At 36.8% G+C, this 27,055-nt stretch overlaps 1 protein-coding gene across 1 annotated transcript in view; it reads left to right on the plus strand.

The window, feature by feature from the left end:
- Nucleotides 1-27,055, plus strand: part of EYS (eyes shut homolog) — a gene marked incomplete at its 3' end in the record, with an annotated part of 771,151 nt that overhangs the window by 288,189 nt on the left and 455,907 nt on the right. Inside the window, exon 21 of the mRNA XM_057418821.1 lies at nucleotides 7,936-8,057. Coding sequence (XP_057274804.1) covers nucleotides 7,936-8,057 — 122 coding nt within the window. The remainder of the gene's footprint in view (nucleotides 1-7,935; nucleotides 8,058-27,055) is intronic.

Consider the following 27,055-nt stretch of genomic DNA (forward strand, 5'->3'; position numbering starts at 1 on the left):
TTGATGGAGTAATGGTTGTATGCTTTAGATCTAAATTTGAATCAGCTGTTAAGGTACCAGACAGCTTTGTTTTATGGAAAACAGTAGTTGTTCTACTGCTTTTTCTACTTAGTTAAAAAAGCTACTCCTAACAATATCAGGCTTGAAATTCAGAAGCGAAGTGTTATTTCTGCCTCTCAGAATCCAAGACTATTCCTTTGGAATATCGCTGTTAACTCCCATCACTCTGCTGTTACCTGAGGTCTAGGGGCAAAGTGAAAGCTCCAGACAAGGTTTTAGGTGAGTCAAGTTCCTTTCAGTATTTCTGCTCAACAGGAATGTGTTTATGACCTTTCACTATTGAGCTAAGTGTGAAACTAGGTACACTGTTCAAAGGCTGATATTCAAATGTCTGTCACTAGCTGGACAAGTTATTTGGTTTCCTTTGCACAAACATCTTAAGGCTGTTGTTTTTCATTAGTTTTCCTGTGCTACTCCATACCTGTCATGTTCAAGGTGAATAAATTGACACATTTTGCAGTAAACTCTCTAGTAGAGGAAGGAAAGAGGTATAAATAGAATAAGTGGCAGAGGTAAAGAAATATAGATGAAAATAATTTATCACCAATTATGAATTATATAAGAGATCTCAAATTGACTTTGGTTTGTTGTCATGAAATTACTTCTAGTCTAGTCAGATTAGGCCCATACTTAAAATTACATTTCTAAAAACCATAAAAAAATTCAAATCAAAACACCTTTTCTCCAGAAATACTTCAATTTTCCTAATTTGCAGCAACAATTTTTAAACACTTTGACTGCTGCAGTTGTTTCTTTTAATGATTATTCTTAAATATTTTTAATGATCTTCTAATGTTCATATTCATTGTAGTGTCTCCCCTAGAATAACATTTTAAAACCAATAGAAAAATGTAAGATCACAGAGGCATGGTTTTGTTACTATTTTTCTTTTTTCTGCAAATCTAATACATAATATTTAATATTGGCTGTGCTCAAATGGGAAACCTGTGTCAATATGAGTAAAAGCCATGTTGTATGACTGTATGCTTCAGCATGTTACAGATGAATCACCACAAAGAAAATAAACCTGAACATGATTGCCATTGGACTATGAGAATTGTCATATTTGAGTAGTGGTGGAAATAATTGATTAAATTCTAAAGGCACAGTCCAGCATTTATTTGCAATGAGAACATGAAATCTAAAATAATTAGAGGAGAATTCTGTTGCTAGCATTAGTCTTGATTTAATTTAGGAGCACTAATATTTTAGCAAAGTATTGTATATTTACAGATGGGTCACTTTAAAATTATCAATATCAAAAACAGAAATGATTATGAATTTATTAGCAAAGCTACCATTTTAAGAAGTGATTGATTGTGTATAAAAACATGCAGTGCAAATAACTACTATTCCTATTCAAGATAATTTTCCTTGAGGCCACAAATTCCAGTACTGTGCAGTCAGAGCTGCAAATATGCATCATGTCTGGATACCAGCCATATTTTAAGCTGATTCCTGCACTGAATGAAAATGTAAGCTTGTTTTTACTAGTGGCGTGCTACTGAAATAAGCTAAAAATTGTACTTCTGCACATATTTAGTAAAGGCATCTAATGTACACAGATATAGAAATATTCCAGCATAAGGCAAAGCTCATTACAGCTCATCAAACTTTGCCCATATCAGGCATTTTAAGTATGCTTCCTCTTGCTAATTTAACTAATTCATTATTTAAAACGATGAAGAGATAAGAAAATTAAAAATGTTCTTTGTTTCTCCTTTAAGCCTTGCTTAAAATTTAAATAAAAGAAACTGGTTTATTCTTGATATCAGATAATACATAATTTATAATAACTTTGAGTGCAAAAGAATAAAAGTAGGTTTGGAAGGACAAATAAATATGCTGGTCAGAATTTCTAACATGTCAAACTATTTAGGGAAGGATGTATAGAGAGTGGTTAAGCCTTTGAAAATCCATAGTGCTATCTCAATTTCTGTAGATAGCTGATGCTTAATATGAGGTTATTTCCTAGTAGTTCACTTTTTTTAGTGCTTAGTGCAAAATCACAATGGCTTTGTAACTTACATAGCAAGAGTAAACTAGAAAAAAAATAAATAAATTAAAACAGAAGAATACGGCACCTAATGATTCTAATAATAAGCTTAGTAACTGATTTTGGTGATTTTTAAATAGTGGTTTTATCAAAACCACTCTATTGTAGCACTGTTTAGAAATCAGACTTTTTATTGTCATTTTTATTCATATCAGAATTCATGTTTGTTTGGTTTTTTTTCACTTTAGTCTTTCATGTCACAATTGTTCCTCCGATTAAAATTCATTATCCATAGTCATGTTGGCGAAATCATGGCAGTGTTTATTTGCCATGAGTTAGGGTTAGGCAATGTGACTATCTCTTACAGATTTATTAACAAATATTAGAGCAAGCCATATATGTCTTTCAGACTAGGAAAAACTGGGCCTATCACAGATTTTGTTCATGCCTCAGAAGCCAATTTTCTTTCACTTGTTGAACAATACTGTTGATACATTTACTGTTCCTATATCTCGTAAAGATCAGTTAAATAATTGATTACAAGGAGACTGAAAGGTAGCGTAGTTGCTGGGACTTCACTGCATAGATCTTGTTTTATTTTGTCTTTCTTTAGTAAAGTTAAAGTAAGGGTTAAAGTAGCTGAAAATTAACAGGTATCCTCTTTTTTGGTTGGGTTGGTTTGTTGTTTTTAATAAGCTTGCTTATTTAGGATGCATGCTTATTTAGGATATAAATGCGAACAGACTTGCATAATGAAAACATCATTATGAAAAATGGGAATAGTCTAGTGTTAGTGAATATGTATGCTCTGTAAATGGTTAAATCAATAACTTAAAAGTGAAGTTTTAAAGTAGCGACTCGGAAAAGATCCTTGAATTAACCTAAAAGGCTGCATAAATAATGTTAGGAACTCAATATGGTTTAGAGCAATTGCAAATATGATTTCACAGATGCTTACATTTTTATGTTCACATTTATTTCACAAGGTTAAATGAACTGCTGCTAGCACTAGTAAAATGAAGTTTGTGATGTAAAGTTTCCTGTAGAGGCAGAGAGGACATAATTTTCCAGGGGAAAAAGAATCTCAAAGTCAAACCTGAGGTTTTTTGCTGGAGTACATCTCGCATTATTTTGCAGTGATGGGTGGTGTTATGCTTATGCTGTTTGGCCTTAATGGAAAAAGAGTTGCACCACAAGAAAAACAGTCTGGCAGAAGAACTTAGAACATACAGAATAAAGGGAGATTTCTAAATTTCCATTTGTGTGTTTCTGTTTCCAAGCAGGATATGTTGTTGTCTTTCCTGTAAATTAAAAACTGTAATGACACCTCCAAATGACCCAATTTCACAGTATGTTCAGAAATGAAGTTACTTCCATTCAAATTCTGCTCCGGATGTGGAAAAGTACCTGGAGTACATATCTGTGTGGTAGAAATTCTACTCAACCTACACATGAGAAGTACAGGCTTGAAGATTTACTGTATTCATAATTCAGATCCTTGTTGTGTGTGATGAACAAAAAGGATGTAGTTTCTATTTGCCAGATGTTCAGTTGCCATTTTCCAGTAAAGTAACATTGACTAAGGCTTAAGGAAATGATTAATTCTTCATTTACAGTGTTAGAGAAGGGAAAATATGCAAATTCTCTTAAACACTTTCTTACCACAGACACAGAGTTAATTGAATAAAGACAAGCTAGTGTGCATATATAGTGCTAGCTATGTATACAGGAAATTTAAAAAAAATCCGTTTTTAACCCCATGTATAGCTGATGAAGCCCACTCTTCTTATAAATACTGTGCTGTATATTGTAAAAGGGAAGGGTGTGTACAAGGAATGACTGTGATGTTATTTATTATGTTCTTTAGAGGACAAGCAAAAGATGATTTGGAGGAACTCAAAGCTACCATTTATTTTAATCTGTCTACAATTAATAGTAATATATAATTACCATAAATAAATGAAAAGAAGTACACGACTAGGTGTCCTGGGTTCAGCAGTAGCAGTCATTTTTCTCCTTCTTAGTAGCTGGTGCAGTGCTGTGGTTTTGACTTTCAGCCTGGGAACAGTGCTGATAACACCAATGTTTTTAGTTACTGCTCAAATGTTTAGTCTGACCAAGGACTTTCTGAGTCTTATGCTCAGGATGGGAAGGAGGGAGGAGGGGAAGCCAGGAGGAAGCAGAGACAGGACACCTGACCCAAACTAGCAAAAGAGGTATTCCATACCACAGCACGTCATGCTCAGTATATAAACTGGGGCAGTTACTCAGAAGGGCTAGATCACTGCTGGGGTTGGGCTGGGTATCAGTTGGTGGGTGGTGAGTGGTTGTGTTCTCTTCCCTTGTTATTTCCCTTACCATTATTATTATTGGTGGTAGCAGTAGTTGTCTGCATTATACCTTAGTTACTGGACTGTTCTTATCTCAACCCATAGGAGTTACATTCTTTTGATTCTCTTCCCCGTCCCTCCAGGAGCAGGGGAAGGAAGAATGGGGAAGAGTGAGCAAGCGACTGTATGGTTGTGAGTTACTAGCTGGGCTTAAAACACAACACTAGGTGTCTAATCTAAGTCCTCCAGTCCCTAGTTTTATTCACTGCATACTTGCCACTACCTGGCTTCCTGTCATTTTACGTTGTTTGGAGTATAATCTGCCTTGACTGTCCCACAGAGGACAGCCTCTCAGCCTTCCTTCATCTGAGAGATGTTGTTGGCCCTTCAATGGACTCCTTCCAGTATCTCCATCTCTGTGTTATAGTGGGTAGCCTAGAATTGACACAGGACTATAGGTGTGGCCTCTCCAAGGCTGAGTAGAAAGGCAGAATCACCTTACTTAACCTGTTGGCAGCCCTCCTAATGCAGCCTGGGATATCGTACCCTTTTTCACTGCAAGGGTGTGTTTTTGCCTCATGTCCAATTTGGTGTCCATCAGGACCCCAAAGTCTTTCTCTGCAAAGTCTCACAGTTATTAACACCATTTTTATCTACCTATACTTATATGTCATTTATTGTAACATGTCACCTTCAGTTGCTGTAAATCTACATAGAGATGAAATAATACAGCTTTTTTTTTATGCATGGTATACATATACATGATTAATGTTTTGTGCTTGCTCATGTCATGAGAAATCTGCAAAGCATAAAAATTCAGCAGCTGATTGATAGATGGTTTTAGTGAGACCAGAAAAAATACTGCTGCTTTCTAAACAATATTGTTGACAGCCTCCTTTCACATCTAATTTTATAATCCATTTCTATGAGAGGTTTTTTTGAAGTAAGTCATTATTGCACGTTCCTGCTTTATGTAGAAACTTAACCTGCCATTAAAACAGTTTTTAAGAGGTGTCTAAAAGTTACTTGTGGGTATGAATTAGTTGTCCCCATTTTGGCCTTTGTACCATCTTTTTTTCCCCTATTTTAACACTTGTTTTCATGGCACTAATAAACATGCAGAGAATTCAGGAAATCTCGGAAAAAAAATTTCAAAAAAAATGATGTATTTAATAAGTAATTTGGGTGTGTCTGTGATGTAATAGAAAACGGTTATATGTGTCCTAGTAACGTGATTTGTCTCAAATGTGTTTCTTTTTTTTTGTCCTTGGCACATTTCCCAGAAAATGATTTTCTCTTTCCATGTTTGTCTCTCAGTATTATATTTAAACAAACACAAAATATTTTTAACAAAATCTGTCTCTTTTATTAATCTTTGATTTACTGTCACTTCAGATATTTCCGAATTCTTGGACTTATTCTGCCAATTTTCTTTTCTCTTCATGAAGAATATTTTGCAGTTCTTGAATTTGAGTTCAGGCGTATGGAGCAGTAACAGTAAACTATCAATTAAGATTTTCTATTTTCTTTCTTTAGCAGATGGAGTCTACAGGTCACAAGATGTAGTTAGTTGCATGGAAGAGCCTTGCCTAAGTAAACCACAAAGGATAAAATGTCATTTTCTTTTTTTTGACTAGAAAATGTAGTTAACTCATCAGTACATACTGATCCTGTTTTGAGTGCCCAACCTACTTTTACGCTGTTATTTTTCTGTTATTTTGCTCTGTAAACCCATCACTGACATTTCATATTTGTCAAAATGGTCTGTCTTAACTCAGACAGATACCTTTCAATTTTATTTTCTGACATACAAAGTTTATCTCAGTGGGTTCAGTAAATCCATGTCACAGAAATAATATGTGTGTCCCAAAAAAGCACAGCAACTGTGTTAGTCAACATGAGCACAAAACAAATCGAGTGCAGTTGGGAAAGTACAAATCGCAAATACGTTATGTACAAACAGGCTGGTGAAAAATTTGATTTTACCAGCTGTAGTAGAATATATATGTAAATAATTTTACTTCAAGTGCTGGAATCAGTGGAGTTCTTCCACAATATCTGACACTTCAGGACAATCAAGCTGACCTTGACCTTAAATTATTAACTTTTCTTTCTTTTTTATTTTGTTGTCTTCATTCCAATAAAATGCAACAGATTGTTAGAGTATCATGACAGAAAGTTCTGGGACAATTGCCTAATATGCATTTCCTTTAGAGTTCTGATCCTTAACTTGTATTTTTAAACTATATTAGGGAATAAAATAATTTTGCTGTTAATGTAGAAGTTCATAGCCCATATCTCCTTGAAACACAATGGTCTCTGTTTCCAAAGTTCATATTCAGTAATAAAACAGCTGAAATACAACAATATGATTTGCAGACTGCAAATATCTGTAGATGCCACAGTGCTGGTGCATTTCATATTTGATCATCATGCTATGGCAGTTCATTTACGTACTCAGCTTTTAAAAACACTAGTAACTTTATTACTGTCTATTAATGCTTTCCAGTTTACATGGATTTTTAATAAGCTTTAAAATCTATCCTGAAGGCTGTTGCAATGTTTAGCCAGTAATGAAATAATTCACATCAGTCATGCTTACCATTTAAAGTGTTTCCTAACTTTTAACAGAAAAAAGCCTTGTTAGAAACAAGCATGATACAAAAGAAGACTTCTGCTGAATAGAAGTGTTTGCATTGCTGGGCCTCTCTAGTTAATAATCAATTCATCAATTCAGCAGATGTTCACCTTTGTCTTTTTTTCTTTTTCTTTTTTTTTTCTTTTTTTTAGTAGAACATAGACAGGGAAAATGTACTTTATGTTTTTTTAAGACTATGTGAAACACCTCTTTGCAGTTTTATGCAGTGTAATCAGTCAGAAATTTAGCACTCAGCACCTAATCATTAGTGTACGTAATACTATCACCATAGAACTAGAAGATTTAAATTATGTTATCTGAATTGATACCCAGTATAATATCTAATACACTGTATAGGAGACAGTATTTTTTATTCCATGAGTTGTTTAGTACTGCTTAATTAGGATGCTGATGCACAATTTCATATTAAGGGTGTTAAAAAAGTTGGATAGCTATATAATCCTGAGAATTTCCACAGTAAATTATTTTATATTGAGTTCTATTTGGACTGCATTCTGAACTTTACAACTCAGATGATTAGAAATACCTGTAGTTTAGGCATGTCTGTGTAATATCTAAGCAAAATATTTTTATATAAGAGATGGTATCTTTTATTAGAAAAACCTTGGAGACAGAAGGCAGAGATAGTAAAGGAATTGCAGGTACACAAGTAGGTTATTAAAAAAGGTAGCTAAAAAGTAGGGTTACATGCCTATGTTATCTTAGTAGTAGGTCAAACTATTGATATATTTATGAAATTTTCAAGTTTTGAAATGGTGAAGTGCCTGTCAGTAGACAAAAATGCACAGCAATCAATACTAATACCTGTCGTAATTATATTAAAATTACAAAAAAAAACCAAAAAAAAAACAACAAAAAACAGATTATTTATTTTACTTAATACATTACAGAGATACCAATGTGTTTGTATGCCTGGATGGGAAGGAACGTTCTGTGAAAATGAATCAAATGAATGTAATTCAGAGCCTTGTAAAAACAATGGCACCTGCGTGGATCTTTTCAACAGCTATCGGTAAGTGTTACATCTTCTCCCTATATGATTATGTTCCAGGAATGACAGACTTATGCATCCAGTTATAATTTTATTGCTCAGCTTGGGAATGGAATGTTATTACACAAATGAGCAAACAACTTATGTCATGGATAAACTGCTTTACTTTATGTTCATTTGAAGTCAGAAGACAATTAATTGTAGATGGAGAATTAAAAAAAAAATGCACCCATTCAAAACACTTAGCAAGTAATCTAACCTGGAGCTGTAATTAGTCAAAGAATATATAGGATCTTTTTCTATCATGTATGTCCTGTAAGTGCAGGAGATACTTTAAAAGTAGTGGGAGTGGAGGGTTGTACAATTTTAGGAGATGAGATTGTATCATTGCTGCCACCTTGTGGTTTAAAAGATAGGAAAATAGAAATTTAAAATTTACAGGCACACTGGGAGAAATCATGATGATTTGACACCATAGTATTCATAACTTAAACCCAAGTCTTTATTTCATGCATGCATTTATGGTTTAAAAGTGATTCTTTTTTTATGTTTATGAAGCTAAGGACTCCATAAACCATCTAGCAATCAGCTTCTTTTATTTGTATACAGGGTTTACCTATATTTAGATGTCAGGACTAACTAAAGTAGTCCTGTATCAGAATGCAAACCCATAACAGATACTGATATAGCTGCATAAAGAACACAGTGTAATAACTGTACACAGTACAGAGTCTAGTTGTTGTGTCATGATTATATTCCTGGTAATATAGACAATAGAAAGAAAACCTACCACAGCTGCAAACAGACACGATTCCTCAAATAGCCAAACATAAATTCAGCTAAGTTAAATAATGCATATAAAATATATATTTTTTGCATTATTCTGCTTTCAGGATTTAACTGAAATACTTTGAGTCATCCTAGGACTGCATAGGTATCTGTCCTATTTTGGCAAAATATTTTCAGAAAAACTTTCAGTCCAATAAGAGAAGAAGAAGCCTACTGAGGCTAGGAAAAGCTGTTAAAATGTTTTAAGTTGATTTTTCGGCGGGGGGGGTGGTGGCTGAGAGAGAGTTAAGTGGGTTGGGACATACTTTTTTTGTGTGTAATTATTTTTGTGAAGTTTGTAGGGGTTTTTTGTATTCTACTAACAAAAAATAATTTCATAGTTGTGTACTGTTTATGTGTGATAAGTTTGTTGAATTCTTACATAATAAAGTGGATTATATAGGCAAATGTACAGTTTCACCACCCTCAAGGACAGTTTTGTGTGCAAGAATATTTTGCAGCCATGTATCATTACCTGCCATTATATTATACCTATTTTTTTCAGTTTCTGGAGTGTTATATATATTGCAGAAGGTAACACAGTTTCTGCTGTATTTATTCATACCTAGGCCAACTATGTATGAGCAAATTCAAGGACTTCCTATTGTTTGATGAGAAAAAAGGTGCTCATAAAGTACTTTTTCTGGCTTTGGCAAATACTGAACTGTTACAGAAAATGTTTACAAGTGAATCGATTTGAACTGCAAGCACCACAAGTCTAAGACTTGGAAACAGCAAGGAAAATAAGTCTATATCCATAGTTTTGTTGTATAATCTAAAACAATTTAATTTCAATCATTAGAGTTGTCCTAGTTTATACTCTCAGATATTAAAAGGCATTCTGCTTTTTTTTACAATTACTTAATATAAAAAATTAATTTCTATTACATTTTTTAAGACTTTTCTCTTTATAATGACAAAACCAAGTGTTCATCTCATGGTAGCTAAGTAGTGGCACTGACAAGTACCTGATCCTGGGGATATCCAGCCATATCTTTAAAATTAAGTCTTTAAAACAGGATAACTGGATTTTAACTGCTTGATAGAAAAAGTTCATTTGCATTCTGGAGCTGTGCCTAGGTATTGTGTTGGACAAGCACTAGCTACTCTGACCAAAGTTAGATCAGGAACTGCTTTGGAATTCCAACAGTGATAGATGATGCAGCTGCCTTCCTGGCCAAGTTCTGGTACTGTTTATTTTCCTGGTATAAGTTTAGTTGCTGGACATGATACTCAGAATTTTCTGAAATTCTTTGAAGTTGGCCACACCATCACTAGTACCCGATATTACTTCTAATTTAAATTGATGTAAAGTATAGATAACATAGCTTTCTTTTATGCCTTAGATAACACTCATTAGTTTACCTTCTTTTAAGTATTTCCAAATCCACCTGAAAACTTTTTGAAAAATTTAGTGTGCAACAGCCTAAAAAATAGATTTTTGTATAGAAAAAGAAGGAAAAAATATAATAGAAAAGGAAATATTTTTGTAACAAGATTCATAGCTGTAATAATGAGAATAATAATATAAACCATAAAATCATAGAATAGTTAGAATTGGAAAGGACCTTAAGATCATCTAGTTCCAACCCCCATAACTCCTAACTAAAAATTTCTCTTTTATGCTCATTTATATGGTGCTATTTAATTTTTAACCTTGATCTGCAAACTTGCTGCCAAAATTGAAGAACCATCAAGTATGCCAGAACAGAATGCTTTCCTGTATGGATTCCGTCATACAAAAATAAATCACACACTGCCAGGGGAAAAAAAAATCAAAGCTTTCTCAGTTGCGCGCTTTTATTTTAAGGAATGAGAATAAGAAATTTAGAATAAGATACTGAATCAAGAGTTAATCTCGAATTGTTAAATATGAATAATTTCGTATGTCATTCCTGTTTCATTCCTGTTTACTTTTGTTCAGGCTGATAAGCTAAGGAATTTGTTTTTCTCCTTTCTCATTTTTCAGTTTGGCACATGGCACAGCAAAGTCAGTAATTTAGAATAGTTTCATGCATATATTTCCAGTATCCTTTGAACCTTTAATTCTCACGACAGCATAATCTCTCAAATTATTTCTCTGAACATTTACAGCATCTATTATGCTAAATTCCCTATTTCTTCTCTATCCTATTGCAGCATCTCTCCTGATACTTTGAGTAATTTTGCCCTAATAACATCAAGCCCTAATTAAAGCCCTTGTGTCTCCTTTGCTTTTACCAGCTCATAGGGAAACTTTAAGTGAAAACTCTCTTCAAATCTTCTTTCAAAATAGTAGCAACATAGTTTTATGGATGAACCAGTGCTTCTAATGGTGTAGAATAGTTTTGGACTTGGCTGTAATCATGATGACATTAAAATTTGGAGAATTAACCAAGTGTCTTTCCAACGTACTCAATTCTTCCTGTGTATTTACATTGAATCCCACAGATTCATGCTATTTGCCATTTTGTCAGTATTTGTTGAGATGATGTGTTGTTGCTGCTTTTCTTTTTATAACATATCAGTGGACTTCTCTACACTAATCAGAAAATTGTACTTTCTGAAGTACATTTCGTTATGCCATCTGTTGATCTTGTAGTCTTTATAACAGGTTTAGTGTTTACTTAAGAAAAGTTATCCTTTGTCAGTGGCTGAATAAGATACCATTTTACAATCTCTGTGGAAACTGAAGTCCAGTTCTATTTTTATACCTGTAGTTTATCCTTCTTCCTCTTTAATGGTTCTTTTCTAGCATTTTCCTTTTTTAAAAAAGTAAATATATTAGACAATAGTTATCCTTACAGTATCTTGATTCACTGACTGGGACTCATGCTGACTGTGTCAGTCAGTCTAATGGTCCTTAGCACCAGAGCTCTATCCAAAATCTCAACACACTGACTTTACTATATACATTCTTTTCATTGTAACTTAGTTAAATATAAGTTTGTTGTAAATTAATATGTAGAAAAATGTATTAGTTGGGAAATGGATGATCTCTCTGATGGGAATATTTAAAAAGACTGTCAAACTATGCAACTTCCAAACTTCAGAATTACTCTACTGGATTGCTAATCTGCATTAACACTACACATTGCCAAGGGTTACCCGGGTAACTATAGACCGGTCAGCCTCACCTCCATCCCTGGGAAAGTGATGGAACACCTTATCATTGGTGCCATCTTAAGGCATATCAAGGATAAGAGTGTTATGAGGGGCAGTCAACATGGCTTCACCAAGGGGAAATCATGCTTGACCAATCTCTTAGCCTTTTATGAGGAAATAACACGGTGGATGGATGATGGCAGAGCGGTGGATGTGGTCTACCTTGACTTCAGCAAAGCATTTGACACAGTCTCCCACAGCATCCTCACAGCTAAATTGAGGAAGCGTGGTCTGGATGATCAGGTAGTGAGGTGGACTGTGAACTGGCTGAAGGAGAGAAGCCAGAGAGTTGTAGTCTATGGGGCAGAGTCTAGTTGGAGGCCTGTAACCAGTGGAGTGCCTCAAGGGTCAGTACTGGGACCAGTATTATTTAATATATTCATCAATGACTTAGATGAGGGAATTGAGTGTACTATCAGCAAGTTTGCTGATGACACTAAGCTGGGAGGAGTGACTGACACGTCAGAAGGCTGTGCTGCCATCCAGCGAGACCTGGACAGGCTGGAGAGTTGAGCAGGGAATAACTTGATGAAGTATAACAAGGGAAAGTGTAGAGTCCTGCATCTGGGCAGGAACAACCCCAGGTTCCAGTATAGGTTGGGAAACGACCTGTTAGAGAGCAGTGTAGGGGAGAGGGACCTGGGTGTCTTAGTGGACGACAGGATGACCATGAGCCAACGCTGTGCCCTTGTGGCCAAGAAGGCCAATGGCATCCTGGGGTGTATTAGAAGGCGGGTGGTTAGTAGGTCGAGAGAGGTTCTCCTTCCCCTCTACTCTGCCCTGGTGAGACCCCATCTGGAATATTGTGTCCAGTTCTGGGCCCCTCAGTTCAAGAAGGACAGGGAGCTGCTGGAGAGAGTCCAGCGCAGGGCAACGAAGATGATTAAGGGAGTGGAGCATCTCCCTTATGAGGAAAGACTGAGGAGCTGGGTCTCTATAGTTTGGAGGAGACTGAGGGGTGACCTTATTAATGTATATAAATATATAAAGGGGGAGTGTCACGAGGATGGAGCCAGGCTCTACTCAGTGGCAAACAATGATAGGACAAGGGGTAATGGGTACAAACTGGAACACAAGAGGTTCCACTTAAACTTGAGAAGCAACTTCTTCTCAGTGAGGGTGAGGGAACACTGGAACAGGCTGCCCAGGGAGGTTGTGGAGTCTCCTTCCCTGGAGACATTCAAAACCCGCCTGGACACATTCCTGTGTAACATTATCTAGGTGTTCCTGCTCTGGCAGGGGGATTGGACTAGATGATCTTTTGAGGTCCCTTCCAATCTCTAACATACTGTGATACTGTGATACTGTAATTCTTAATTGCTGTTCATCATTATCATTGCGTGTATAACACCATTAGTCCTTACAATTATTAACTTTAAAAATACCATTATTTCTATTTATATATGTATATTTATCATGTTTATATACTCTTGCCATGCTGTGGAACTGATGCTGTTTAGTTAGCACTGCTAGCTGTGACTGTTGATGGCTCTTAACTGCTGAGGTCAAGGTAGCGAGTCCAAGAGTTCTTCAGTGACAGAAGCAGGAGCCACAATGGTTTGTCTACCTTCCCTAACTTTCCTCACTGGTCATCAATGTTTTATGCTTCATGCCTCCTCTCTGAAATAAAACCGTGATCTTATATGCCCTTGAGATCTTACTTTTTGAATAAAAAAAAAGGGACCCCTTCTTGTTTCACTTACTTACTGTTGCAGAGACAGACATCTTTCCTGCTTGGGTGTTCTTATCCTCTAAATTTTAATTCTGGCACATGTTTTCTTACACTTTGTGCAGCTATCACAGGTCTTCATTTGCCTTTTCACAATTACAGATAATATTTACATATTTAAGCCTAGTTGTGTTACAAAATTCTGTAAGTGGTGTTACAGAATTGTGAAATACTCTTTTTTTCTAGTTATGCTATTTTAGCATGCTTACTTCTGGAACAAGTATTACGTACAGTTCCTTTAGCCTGCTTCTAAGCATCTGGTTTTTGGGTGCTGTGGTCCTTTTCTTTGGCTACATATGATACAGATATTATTTTTGTCTAACATTATGACTGTTTACACAAGGGTACCCAGTAAAAAATTGTAGCTGTTTTTCTATGACTCTAAGTCTAGGAGCTAGCTTTTTCTTTTCAGAGGTGACTCTAAAACACCTCTTTCACAATAACTTCTGCAAAGACAAATGGCAAAACTTGGTAAATGCCAATGTCACCTTTAAATATGAGGCTTAAGTTCCTTAAGCACTTTTGAGAAATTAGTGATAATGTGCAAAAATGTTGTCTGTTTAAATGCTCTTTATTTAAACTCTTTGTTGCTTATCCTGTCCTGTAAGAGGCCCTAGTTTTCCTTTCCTTTCCTTCTCCCTTTAGACTCTGAATTGTGGTTAGAGTAGAAGGTCTTTTGAGTCATTTCAGACTGTGTTAGTCTTCCTTAGCAGCACTTCTTCAATTAGTAACTATGCCCCAATCACCTTTCTTCGACCTTAGATAATAATTTATGCTAGCTGACAATTTGGGTAACTGTCAACCAGAGTTGGACTTATTTCGTCTCTTTCCTGTTATTTTCACAGTCAATTCCCAAATACGCCTTGCCCTGTAGCTCCACTCTTTGCTTCTTAGCATTTGAAGCCATATCTCCTTTTCAGAATAAAAAAACAGTTTTTCATTAGTGTAACTGTCATCTACATGTGCTGAGTTCTTGAAAAAGGACTAGTCTTATGTCATTAGAATGTATTCAGTGTTAGGCATACCATAATCCTTAATTATTATAGAATAGTTAATGTTGGAAAGGAACTTAAGATCATCTAGTTCCAAGCCCCCCGCCATGGGCAGGGACACCTCACACTAAACCATCTCACCCAAGGCTTCGTCCAACCTGGTCTTGAACACTGCCAGGGACGGAGCATTCACAACCTCCCTGGGCAACCTATTCCAGTGCCTCACCACCCTCGCAGGAAAGAATTTCCGCCTTATATCCAACCTAAACTTCCCCTGTTTAATTTTGAACCCATTACCCCTTGTCCTGTCACTACAGTCCCTCATGAAGAGTCCCTCCCCAGCATCCCTATAGCCCCCTTCAGATACTGGAAGGCTGCTATGAGGTCTCCACACAGCCTTCTCTTCTCCAGGCTGAACAGCTCCAACTTTCTCAGCCTATCTTGATATGGGAGGTGCTCCAGTCCCCTGATCATCCTCGTGGACCTCCTCTGGACTTGTCCCAACAGTTCCATGTCCTTTTTATGTTGAGGACACCAGAACTGCACACAGTACTCCAGGTGAGGTCTCCCAAGAGCAGAGTAGAGGGGCAGGATCACCTCCTTCGACCTGCTGGTCACACTGCTTTTGATGCAGCCCAGTATAGAGTTGGCTTTCTGGGCTGCGAGCACACACTGAAGCCGGCTCACGTTCATTTCCTCATCGACCAGCACCCCCAAGTCCTTCTCCGCAGGGCTGCTCTGAATCTCTTCTCTGCCCAACCTGAAGCTGTGCCTGGGATTGCTCCGACCCAGGCGTAGGACCTTGCACTTGGCATGGTTAAACTTCATAAGGCTGGCATCAGCCCACCTCACAAGAGTGTCAAGGTCCCTCTGGATGACATTCCTTCCCTCCAGCCTATCAACTGAACCACACAGCTTGGTGTCATCGGCAAACTTGCTGAGGGCGCACTCAATCCCACTGTCCATGTCACCGACAAAGATGTTGAACAAGACCGGTCCCAACACCCATCCCTGAGGGACACCACTCGTTACTGGTCTCCAGCCAGACACTGGGCCATTGACCACAACTCTTTGCATGCAGCCATCCAGCCAGTTCTTTATCCACTGAGTGGTCCATCCATCAAATTGATATCTTTCCAATTTAGAGACAAGGATATCATGTGGGACAGTGTCGAACGCTTTGCACAAGTCCAGGTAGATGACATCAACTGCTCTACCCCTGTCCATCAGTTCTGTAGCCCCATCATAGGAGGCCACCAAAATGGTCAGGCAGGATTTCCCCTTAGTGAAGCCATGCTGGCTGTCACTAAGCACCTTGTTGTTTTTCATGTGCCTTGGCATGCCTTCCAGGGGAATCTGCTCCAAGATTTTGTCAAGCACAGAGTTGAGACTGACTGGTCTGTAAATCCCTGGGTCATCCATTTTCCCCTTCTTGAAAATGGGGGTTATATTTCCCTTTTTCCAGTCGTTGGGAACTTCACCTGACTGCCATGATTTTTCAAATATGATGGCCAGTGGCTTAGCAACTTCATTCGCCATCTCCTTCAGGACCCATGGATGGATTTCATGAGGTCCCATGGACTTGTGTACATTCAGGTTTTTAAGATGGTCTCAAACCAGATCCTCTCCTCCAGTGGGCACAAGGTCTTCATTCTCACAGTCCCTGCGTCTGCCTTCCAAGACTTGGGTGGTTTGGTCAGAGCCTTTGCCAGTGAAGACTGAGGCAAAGAAGTCATTCAGAACCTCAGCCTTCTCCAAATCCTGTGTAGCCAGTTCTCCTGAGAGCTTCCTGAGGGGGCCTACATTGCCCCTAGTCTGTTTTTTATTCACTACATACCTATAGAATCCCTTCCTGTTATCCTTAGCATCCCTAGCTAAGTTTAATTCTAACTGGGCCTTAGCTTTCCTAACCTGGTCCTTAGCTTTCCGGACAACATCCCTGTACTCTTCCCAGGCTGCCTGTCCTTGCTTCCACCTTTTATAAGCCTCTTTTTTCATTGAATTCTCCTCAGCAGCTCCTTTTCCATCCAAGGAGGTCTCCTGGCTATCCTTCTGCACTGTTACAGAAAAGAAGCATACAGTTTTGCTCTTTTTTTCCCGCACCTGGGGAGGATTTGCACAGTTTATCTGTGCTTTAGGAAAGCACAATTAAAGTCAGCCTCTCTGTTTTCTCTGAATGATGCAAGAATTGTTCTTTGCTAAGTTTTATAAGCTGGTGATTTGGAAATTAGGGATGGGTGAATATCTGAAAGATCCATGAGTAAAAGCATGCATATTTATGCAGTATATTTTTAAGATACATTTACTTCTAAATGAATGGCTTTTAAATTATCATGGAATTCAAAAGAAAATTGTGATATGATTATAATTTGAATGTTGAGTTCAGTCTGCCTTCTGTTTTTACTGGCACTCCTTTAAACTACTTTACTTCTATACTCTTTCTTGCTTTTTCTCCCCCAGAAGCAATAAACAGCTTTTCCCACAGATGAGGATCAGCTTGGCTTTTTAATAGTCCCAGATGCCAAAATCTGGAACATTTTTTTTTAAAGCATCTGGCTTCTTAGCTGGCATTTCTTCAGGGTTCTTTGGCCAGCTCTTCCTCTCTTGCAGCAGAGATATTTCCTGAAACATTTATTGATTGTACTTCTGACTTATCTTTAGTCCTGACTTGTTGGGTTATTTTCATCTTACTACCAAGTTAAGTATTCACCTCTTACTGAAAATCATCTTTAAAGAATTCATATGGATAGTCAGGAGATTTACTAATGAATTATCTAAAGGAATTTGTGAAAGCAACAGCAAGTGTTCCCTCCAAAGATAAGAAGTGTTTTATAATTTTGTCTCTGGTAACACTGTTAAGAACCAGAAATGTGTAGAATGCTGCTTGTTATGCTTCAGTGTGTGAATTCAGCTTTAGGGTTTTTGTTGCCTGAGGCAAACAACAAAATAGTGCTGTACCATCTCAGTAGCATTTACTTAAATGTTGCTGACATTCTGTGCCCCTTAGGGCATATTTTGGACATGAACAGTTTTCTGAAAGGACTATTACATTTTTGTTCAAAATCCCAATGAAACATAAAATTTAAAAGGATGCACAATAAGTACCTGGAAAATACCTCCTCCACCCCAAACAGATCATCAAGTTTTCCTTCCTGACCAGTAGAATTGGTCCTCCTGGTATATGCAATCATTGTGTGGCATATTTTAAATAAATATTTTAGAATATCTTTCCATTACAGACACACAAAAAGACATGAAAATAATCATCTGATCAACTCACAGGTTAAAGGAAGGGAGTACAAAACAGTTTCTAAAATAATGAGGTACCCGAGGCATAGCTTTGAGAGTGCCTGAAATGTGATACAAAAGTTATCCAAATTTATCAGTGCTGTAGGGCAGTTAAACACTTTCAGTGTAAATAATGTTAAGTATATAAGCACAGCTAACAGAGAAAGCTAACAGATGAAGCAGTTTGCACATCAGTGTTTGGACTGATTTTCTGGAAACTGTTTCTGGGGTCATCAGAGGACTGCTGTGAACTCTTTGAGGAGCTTCAGGGGGCCTGCTGCTCCTGTGAAGGGATAGCTACAGGAGGCTGTGACTGCTAGCAAGCTGTAGCAGTTTCCCACAAGCTTTGTTGTCAACTTTTCTTGATTGATCTTGATTGATGGAAACTTTGAGCTGTTTATTTCCAGCTGACTTCTCATTAGGGACAGTCCAGCATCCTTTCAGCAAATGCTGGAAAGAGTATGTGACTGCCAAGCCTAGAGCACAGCCAGCACAGGCACTAGTGTTGAAGGGGGCCAGAAGCTATTGAGGACACTGTGTACTTAGGTGAGGTGCTGCAGGGCACTATTCTGTAGCAGCTAGAGCAGCAACTACCTCAGCATATTAGAGACCTAAAACTGGATTGAGGTCCTCAGGGGGAAGGTAGTTCTGCAGGCATGGTGCTGCAGATATGTCTAGGGATACTTGCTGAGCTTAGGACCAGAGGTTACATTCTCCTTGCCTGCAGGAAGTACTTGTGTGCTGGAGAAGGATCAGTGCTGCTGAGTAAATGAGCTGCAGGACGCAGTAATCAGACTGTGAAGCTTGAGAGATGATGAGAACAGTATTATATTCTCCACGACTCTCTAGATACAAGAACCTCAACTCCTAACCATAGTGAAAGAGGACCAGCAAATGTCTGTGCTTAGGAAGCTTGTAAGTGGAGACTCCAGTGATGATGAGGGCTGGAAGACTGTGATATGGACAGCGCAATGAGGGCTCCTGTCCTACATGCAGGAGCCTCTGCAACTACAGAGTTGATTCAGCAAGCTGGTAGCAAAGTGACCAGAAGCTCTTTCCAGCTGGTTCAGCTGAACCTGAACCATGAGGCAGCACTGAGAGGTAATGAGTGAGTGTACTGGAAGACTCTCTGCTGCAGGATCTTGATAGGATGTATCATGAGTCCTGAGGGAACTTGCAAGGCAACTTTTGATTATCTTTAAAAGATCTTGGTGACTGGAAGAGGTTCATAAGGATTGGAGGAAAGACAGAAACTGAAAGAAAATATGTCAGAGAATGGAAGAAAAATTGCAGAAAAAAGAAGGATGAAAATAGAAAATATTGCTGATATCTTCATGAAAGGCAAGAAGGAGAATCTGTGAAACTGTGGATCAGTCAGCCACACTCTTGTGCCTGGGAAGGTGATGGAGCAAATAATCCTTGAAATCATTTCCACACATGTGATGGAAAAGAAGGTGATGCAGAGCATAGGTTTATGAAAAGAAAATTATGCCTGATAATAGCATTCAATGAGTTGACTGGCTTGACAGATGATGGGAGAGCTGTGGGTGTTGTTTATCTTGACTTTAGACACTATTATCGTAGATAAAACTGACTGCATTGCCAGGCACAAAGACCAGATGGTCAGTCAGTGGTGATGTACCCACAAGATAAATAAGGAAGAAAGAGCTGGGACTATTTAGCCTGGAGAAGGGAAGGCTGAGCAAGATCAAAGAGCCTAATACTGGGGAAGGGGGCAGTGAGACAAGGAGAAGGCACAGGTAAAGAAGACAACCAGACTCTTCTCAGAGGTGCCCAGTTAAAGGACAAGAGGCAATAGGCACAGACTGAAATACATGGAAGTCCATTTAAATATGAGATTTTTTTTTATTTTTTTTTTTTACTGTTAGGGTGATTGAACCCTGGAACAATTGCTCAGAAAGATTGTGGAGTCTCCTCCTTGGAGACAGCCAAAACACAACTGGACAAAATCCTGGGCAGCCTGTTGTAGTTGAGCTGCTGTGAGCAGGAGCATTGAACTAGGTGATCTCCCGAGGTCCCTTCCAACCTCAGTGATGTTTTGCCTTTCTATTTATTTCTGTAGCCATCAGATTTTTTTTTCTGTCTATATGCATAAATCCTTCAAAGTTTGGGTCTAAGTAGGCGATATTGATAGTATAATTGAGGAAAAGTGTACATGAACATATGCACCAATTACTCTGCACTTCAAATCTCCTTTAGCTTTGGTCTACTCCTATGTTTAATGTATATAAAATGCATACAATTTTATATTTTCAGTTTTTCAGCTCAAGTATATGTTTTGGGTTTCTGACAGTTTTAAATAGCAAGTTTCGTATATGCCCAAAACCTAAGATATTTATTTTCCATATAATTATTATAGTTAGGAGTAATAAAATAATAGTGTACTATAAACATAAAATTGGTGATATTAATACAACAGTTTCTGGTCATGAGATTTGCATGGAAACATTTAAAAGACACATATAAAAAAAAAAGCTAAAAAAGCTGTGCTTCTGTTGCATTTAATTTCTCCTTTGGCGGCTGAAGTGAGAATGCAGAAAAAAAACCACGAATGTAAACTTCCACTTCATTTGGCATAATTTGTAATGGAATTGATAGAGAAATAGTAAGTCATATCAATTCTTATTCCTGCAGTGCCTGGATGTGGAGAATGAGCAAACTGAGTACCCTTTCCTTTCTGAGGAAAAGCCTTAGGTACCTCTTATATTTACTCAGACCTAAGCTCCCTGACTTTAAGGTCATTGCTGAAGAGAAAATGTACAGAGAAGTGGACACATACAATTGGAAAGGTAATAGGAGTGAGAGCCAAAGGAAAAATCTGCAAGGACCAGTTTTAAAACTGAGCAAGCACACACTAAGCAGTATGAAGTGTGTATGGACAGGTGAATTCAGTACTCTGGTGTATGTAAAAAATACAAAATTAATTTGCATCTAACAGTGAAGAAAGATTAAAAATAGCACTAATAAAGTATTTTTGCAGAGATGGAAGAATTGACTCTGCAGGAGTTTGCCAAAAGTGGGTTAGAAAGCTGTAAGGAGTTGCATTTCAAAAATGGAACTGTTCAACTAATTCAGAATTTAGTAAACGCATTGAGGTGAAGGAAGCAGAAGACTGGAAAAACTGATGGGACCATCTCCGAGTATTCTTGTTGTGGGTTGAAGATAAGATGGTGGTGCATTAGAAGGCAGGTATATGAGGTGAAGTGCTGAATGAAAGAGTGAATAAATCTTAAGGAGAAGTGTGTGAGAGAGAGGAAGCTGGTGGTCATTGGTCTAATAAAAATAAAAATAGAACAAAACGTGCCCTATTGTCTTCAATTCAAATGACAACAGGTAGCATTGTTTGATTTATTATTTTTTATTTATTTATTTTGTCATGACCTATTTTGGTTACCTCAAAGTGAGTATGTAACTTCTAATATTTGGTATTTTTCTGCCTGTCAGAGCCTGATGGAAGTTCCCATCATGTTATATAGCAATGATATTAAAATTGGAATTCAACGGTGTGTCTTATGTAGCTACAGTTCTGGGCAATAACAAAAATGCTGCCACCACTAAGTATTTTTTGCAGGGGCTGTGTGTGTAAGAATTAAAACTACAATCAATAGAAATAAGATAGGCAATGAAGTGAAGAACAGCTGAAAAGGCTTTCAAGACAGATATCACTAACTCATTATTTTTAATCCAAATCTGTTACAATGTTTCTGTTGCTGATGATTCATAATAGACTCCATTTTACTTGTTTTCTTTTTCCCATCATTAACAGTTCCCTAAAAGCATATTCACTCTTTTAATTCTGGAAATCTTAGTAAAATAGGAGGTTTAAACAAACACACAAACAAGCAAAAAATGGAGCTGACACTTTAAAAATGGCTGATTAGAAATGAATGGGAAAACCATCTGTCATTGTTAGCTGCAGTTTAGATATTTCATGCATCAGCAGTGTCTAAAAGATGCACAAAGGAACAAAATTTAGAAAGGATTATGGGCATTGCTGCTGACATTATATCCTGTTGAACCATGGAGAATGGGTAATAAACAGTTCCACATAAAAGGACAGGACATTCTCTTTACTTTAAAATCTGTATTTTTTTTTCACTTCATTTAAAAAATCATTAGCGAAACCTACATTTCACTTGTTTAAACAGATTTCGTCAGTTTCATGGGTTTTACCTACCCTCTTAGAGCAATTCTAAAGTGGTTAAGGGTCAAAATTTTTGTAAATTAATTGTCTCAGTTTTAATGCCAAAATGTTACCCTTGTGTATTTCACACTGAAATAACATTCCAGCCAAAACAAAAGCAAGGTTTCATCTTCAGTTTGAGGCATTTTTTTTTTGAAGCAAACAATAGCAGTCACAATTTGCCTAAGAACAACCAGCAAGACTACTTCGCAGGCAGCATTTTCTCTGTTTTGGGAGATGATAGGGAGAAAATTAATCCTGACTATGTATTTAGTTGTAGTGTAAGTGAATACATTTTAGTTATGTCAAGCAGCTCAGTAGTGAAATACTATTTATCTCATCAGTGGTGCTCACATACCTTAGATGAGTAGATGATATTACCATTGTTAGGTTACTGGGGTGATGAAGATAACATATGAAGAAGAATTCTGCAAGTCTATTAATAGTGTAAAATCTAGTATTTGTGAAACTGGCAGAATGTGACCTATATCTAATGGAATAAAAATAGAGTTCTGTTTTGTTTTGGTCTTCCATTTAAGACATGTTATAAAAAAAAGAAATAGAAGACTTTTCTTTTTAAAAACCATATATTTTTTAAAAGATTGTGCTAGCAACTACAAAACTGGTTTTGAGGAAGAGTAGAATTTTATGTTTAGAAAACATTTCAAAAAGTATGAGTTATTCAGCTAAAGCAGATGCATCTTTGAAATGATTGCTTATATATGAAATACATGTACAAATATACAAATTACGTGGAATGCTTCTAGCATTGTAAAGTGTATACAATACGTAATTAGAAAATCAACATAGTTTTTCTCACCACTATTTTCTATGGGTAATGGAATTTTAGTTAATAGTCTTTCTACGTATGTCTGGGATTTAAACTGTTGTGTTCTGTTAAATAGAAGTATTATAGGGAAGTTTATTTAGACAGCTATTACAGATAGTACATTGTTAGACGTCCTCTATAAAGCAGTGCTTGCTCTTCAGCAATAGCAAGCAGAGTGCATAATGCAGGATCTATAATTATATTTGCTTCCATCAAAAGCCAGTTTGGATGTGTAAAAAAAAAATTATTATCGCAGTTATAATAGGAGGCCTTTATCTTTTGGAGGTCACAAATAGAGAAAAAGGAGCACAAATTTGAAAGTCACATCCCTCTGTGAGCATACATAAGTGTTGCTATGTATGTCTCTTAGGGTTATTCATTCCCTATTGGGAAGGGGCAGTCATAAAATTTTCATAGGTTTGGTCTATTGAAGTAACCCAGTAAGATAACCATAGTCAAAAGTTTGATTCTTTATATTAGAGTAGCAAGGGTAGATAAAACCATAAGTGACTCTTGGAGACCAATTGAAAATCTTCTTTTGTTGATGGCTTTTATAGCTTTAATCAGAACAATATCTTTCTAAGGACTAAGCTATTTTTGAAATGCTGGTTGCAAAGACATGCCAAGTTGAATTTTGTTTTGTAACAGTCTGTAGTAGGGAAATACCTACCTCATCTTGTGACTGCAGTATTTGAGCAGCATACACACACACATATATACACAAGCTTCCCAGGGAAGTGGTGGAATCACTGTCCCTGGAAATGTTCAGAAAACAAGTAGATGAGGCCCTTGGTGACGTGGTTTAGTGGTGAACTTGGCAATCCTGGGGTAACAGTTTGACTTGATGACCTGAAAGGTCTTTTCCAACCTAGCTTAGCTGATTCTATGATTCTGGTTTGGTTTTTTTTGGTTTTTTTTTGGTTGGTTGGTTGGTTGGTTTTTTTGTTGTTGTTGTTGTTTGCTGTTTTGGGCTTTTTTTAAAATAACATTGAGAAATACTTTCTGAGTTGAACTTAAAAATGCTTACTTTTGCTCTTTTCCTATTGTTTATACGCTTGGAAGTTGTGGCACTTCTTTAGAAATATTTCATAGGCTTAATGAAATAATTCTTCCTAGGCAAACTTAAGTAAGGCCTGTGTTAGGTAATCTCTGGTAAACTTATTTGTGGCAAGATGAAATGTTACAGTTTCAGTTATTTGTTGGAAGTTACAATCTTCTTATACCTTCAGATGACTTCTAACAGATTATAATTTAGTATATTAAATCATTAATGAAGATCAGTTTGCACAAAACATTTTTTCTTTTCTTTCTATTACTGTAATAACAAATTTAAGCCCAGAGGCATCCTTGCTTCTTAAACTTTTTCTAAAATATTTTCTAAACTGCCAGTATTAATGAAAACACACTGTAGCTTTTCCAAAAGTTTTGCTTTGTACTGGCTCCTTTGAAAATCTGAGTTTATAATGTTCAAATTTATATTTATTTATATAATTATTAAAAAATTCAAATTAACATTGTGAGAGTTGTTCACATTCTAAATGATTCACCAGATAAACTTTGATATAATTGACTACTGCTAGTGTAGGTAAAGATCAAGTGACAACCCTGAAAGTAGCTTAAAATATGGGCATAGAACATTGGGGAAAGATGCTGATAAAGATATCTTCTTAAATGACAATTGTGTTTGTGGAATTCAGAAATGGTCAGAAGCATGAGGGAGAGAAATGCTTCTTTGTCACCATTATGTGGAGGTCATTTGCTTAAATTTCTGAATTGCTGTGTATTAAGTTCAGTTATTTTTCATGTATTTTTTCTAAATGTCAAAGTGCTCTATCTTCAGGGTTAGATTCATATTGCTCATTCTTCAAAAAATTCAGAGTTGCAGCATGCAATCTACCAGTTCATGCTGCTGTACTAATTACTGCTAATAAGGATTAGAGGTTGTAATTTCCTTTACTTGGTCTTCTGTTGTTGTCTGTGGTGCAAGGAACAGATCAGAAAATATCTCCTTTACTCTGCCTGGAGCAGATTTGTTAGCACTCTACCTGAAGAGTTCATTTTTCTTCTCCATAATCAGTGCCATCTCTGTATGGTAGGTGAAGAGCTTTGAAGTCAGTTGACGAACTACAGTTGTATTGCTAAACTCTCCAAATTAACAAACATCTTTCCTGCAGGGGCTGTTAACTGCTTGTACATGATAGCTTTTATTTTCTTCAGTGCAGGATTCATCTTCCTTTCAGATTTTTGAGCTCAAAGAGGATTTATCTCAAAATCAATGTACTAAAACATGGCAAGAGTTACCTGTAACTCTCAGAGAATACCAGAGCAATACAAACTGAAAAACAGTATTGTGCTTATTTTCATACCAAGTAGGACCTTTGCACTGAAATCTAGTAGAGAGGAAGAGATTTTCAAGGGGAAATAGTACCACAGGTGCAACAGTAAACCCACTACCAGATTTGTCATTAAGGACTGGTATTAAATTAAGATAGAGGAGCACAAGCAAAAGGTAACTAGGGAGATGGAAGCCTTTTGTTCAGGAGTCTTCCAGATAGAGCTCAGATGTTGAGTAAATCAGTTAACAGATTAACTTTATGTAACATCAGCTTCTTGGACACTGTATAACAACTGATTCCCTCTGATTCTTGAAAGAATGAAATAATACTTCTCTTTTCTCTACCAAAGTGAATCCATACCATCTAAGATCCTGGAGGTAGATTCTTTACTTCCTGTTCACTATAGTATTGATTTACTGATGCCGTGTTTTCACAAATGAATGTTTTGCTCTCTGGCATATGCAATCTTTGGAGAAGTGTTGCGTGTTAAAAAAGATGCAAATTAAGTATTTTCCCTCAGATTGCTGGGTGGAGTCTTGAGTTACCTTGTTGCTGTTGTACTGATTGTTGTTGTTCTAGTGTGGGATGAAAGACACATAGGCAAACAATGTGGCTTTTGATGTTAGTGACAACAGGTAGTAAGATAAAAAAGAATGTGTGTCCTTTCCCCTTTGCATTTTGTCAAGGACAGAAAGAAGTATAAAACACATTTACTTAATAGATGATGTTATTTGTTTAAGAGCAGCTTCACATGCCAGAATGCATGGATAGCCTATATGGGGGTCTGCAGTAATTCAAGAAATGAACACTGCTACTCAGAAAATCATTTTATGCACTGAACACAGATTTAGACAGATCTTTCTCTTTACACTGCTTTGTGTGCTGACTTGTTAAACTGCATTTTAAAATTTTCACATGACTGTGATAACCTTCATATATAACTTGGGGAATTTAGGAGAAGGAAGTTCCTGTTTTGTTAAGGGATGACTTGACTTTGTATTCTTTAAATCTTTTCAGAATATGTGTTAAAAAATCTTGAACATGGTAGAGTAGCAATTATCTAGCATGTGGGTATTATCTAATAGCCTAGATAACAGCCAAAACTGTGAAACAAAAGTAAAATAATATTCCATAATTTTTTGTTTGTTTGTTTGTAATTTTTAATTAATTCCTGCTGCCTCTAAAATAGAAGTTTCAGGAGGTAAGACTGATGGAAAGGTACTTTACCATTTGTTTTCTACGTGGTCATGGTCTATGAGTAAGACTGTTGATACCAAACTGTGTTGTATTTTCCAGTTCAGGAAAATGGAAAAAGAAGAAAAGCTGCAATAAAAAATTAGGAGTTGAAAGCTGAGAATACTTTCTGTAAGGTATAGAATTATTTTTCTGAAAACAGAATGAGAGCACTGCATCTGAACTAGAGCTTAAAGTAGAAGCTGAAATATAGCTTGCTCTCTGATGGAGCCTGTCATGTGAACTCATTGCTTCACATAGAGAATTAAGGAAGAAATACCTGGAAAACAAGCAAATGCAACTTTGTCTATTTGTTAAACATTTTTTTCTTTGTGCTATGTCCCTGAATTGCACATAATATTAGGAATAAATTTTAGTTATTGTAGAAATGAAGAATGTGAGCAGGGAGTTATGGGAGCAAAAGTATACAGAATAG

Source organism: Pezoporus wallicus, unplaced genomic scaffold (assembly GCF_028554395.1).
Source record: "Pezoporus wallicus isolate ANWC-B61680 ecotype Strahan unplaced genomic scaffold, APGP_CSIRO_Pwel_v1 contig_4901, whole genome shotgun sequence".
Classification (NCBI taxonomy): domain Eukaryota; kingdom Metazoa; phylum Chordata; class Aves; order Psittaciformes; family Psittacidae; genus Pezoporus; species Pezoporus wallicus.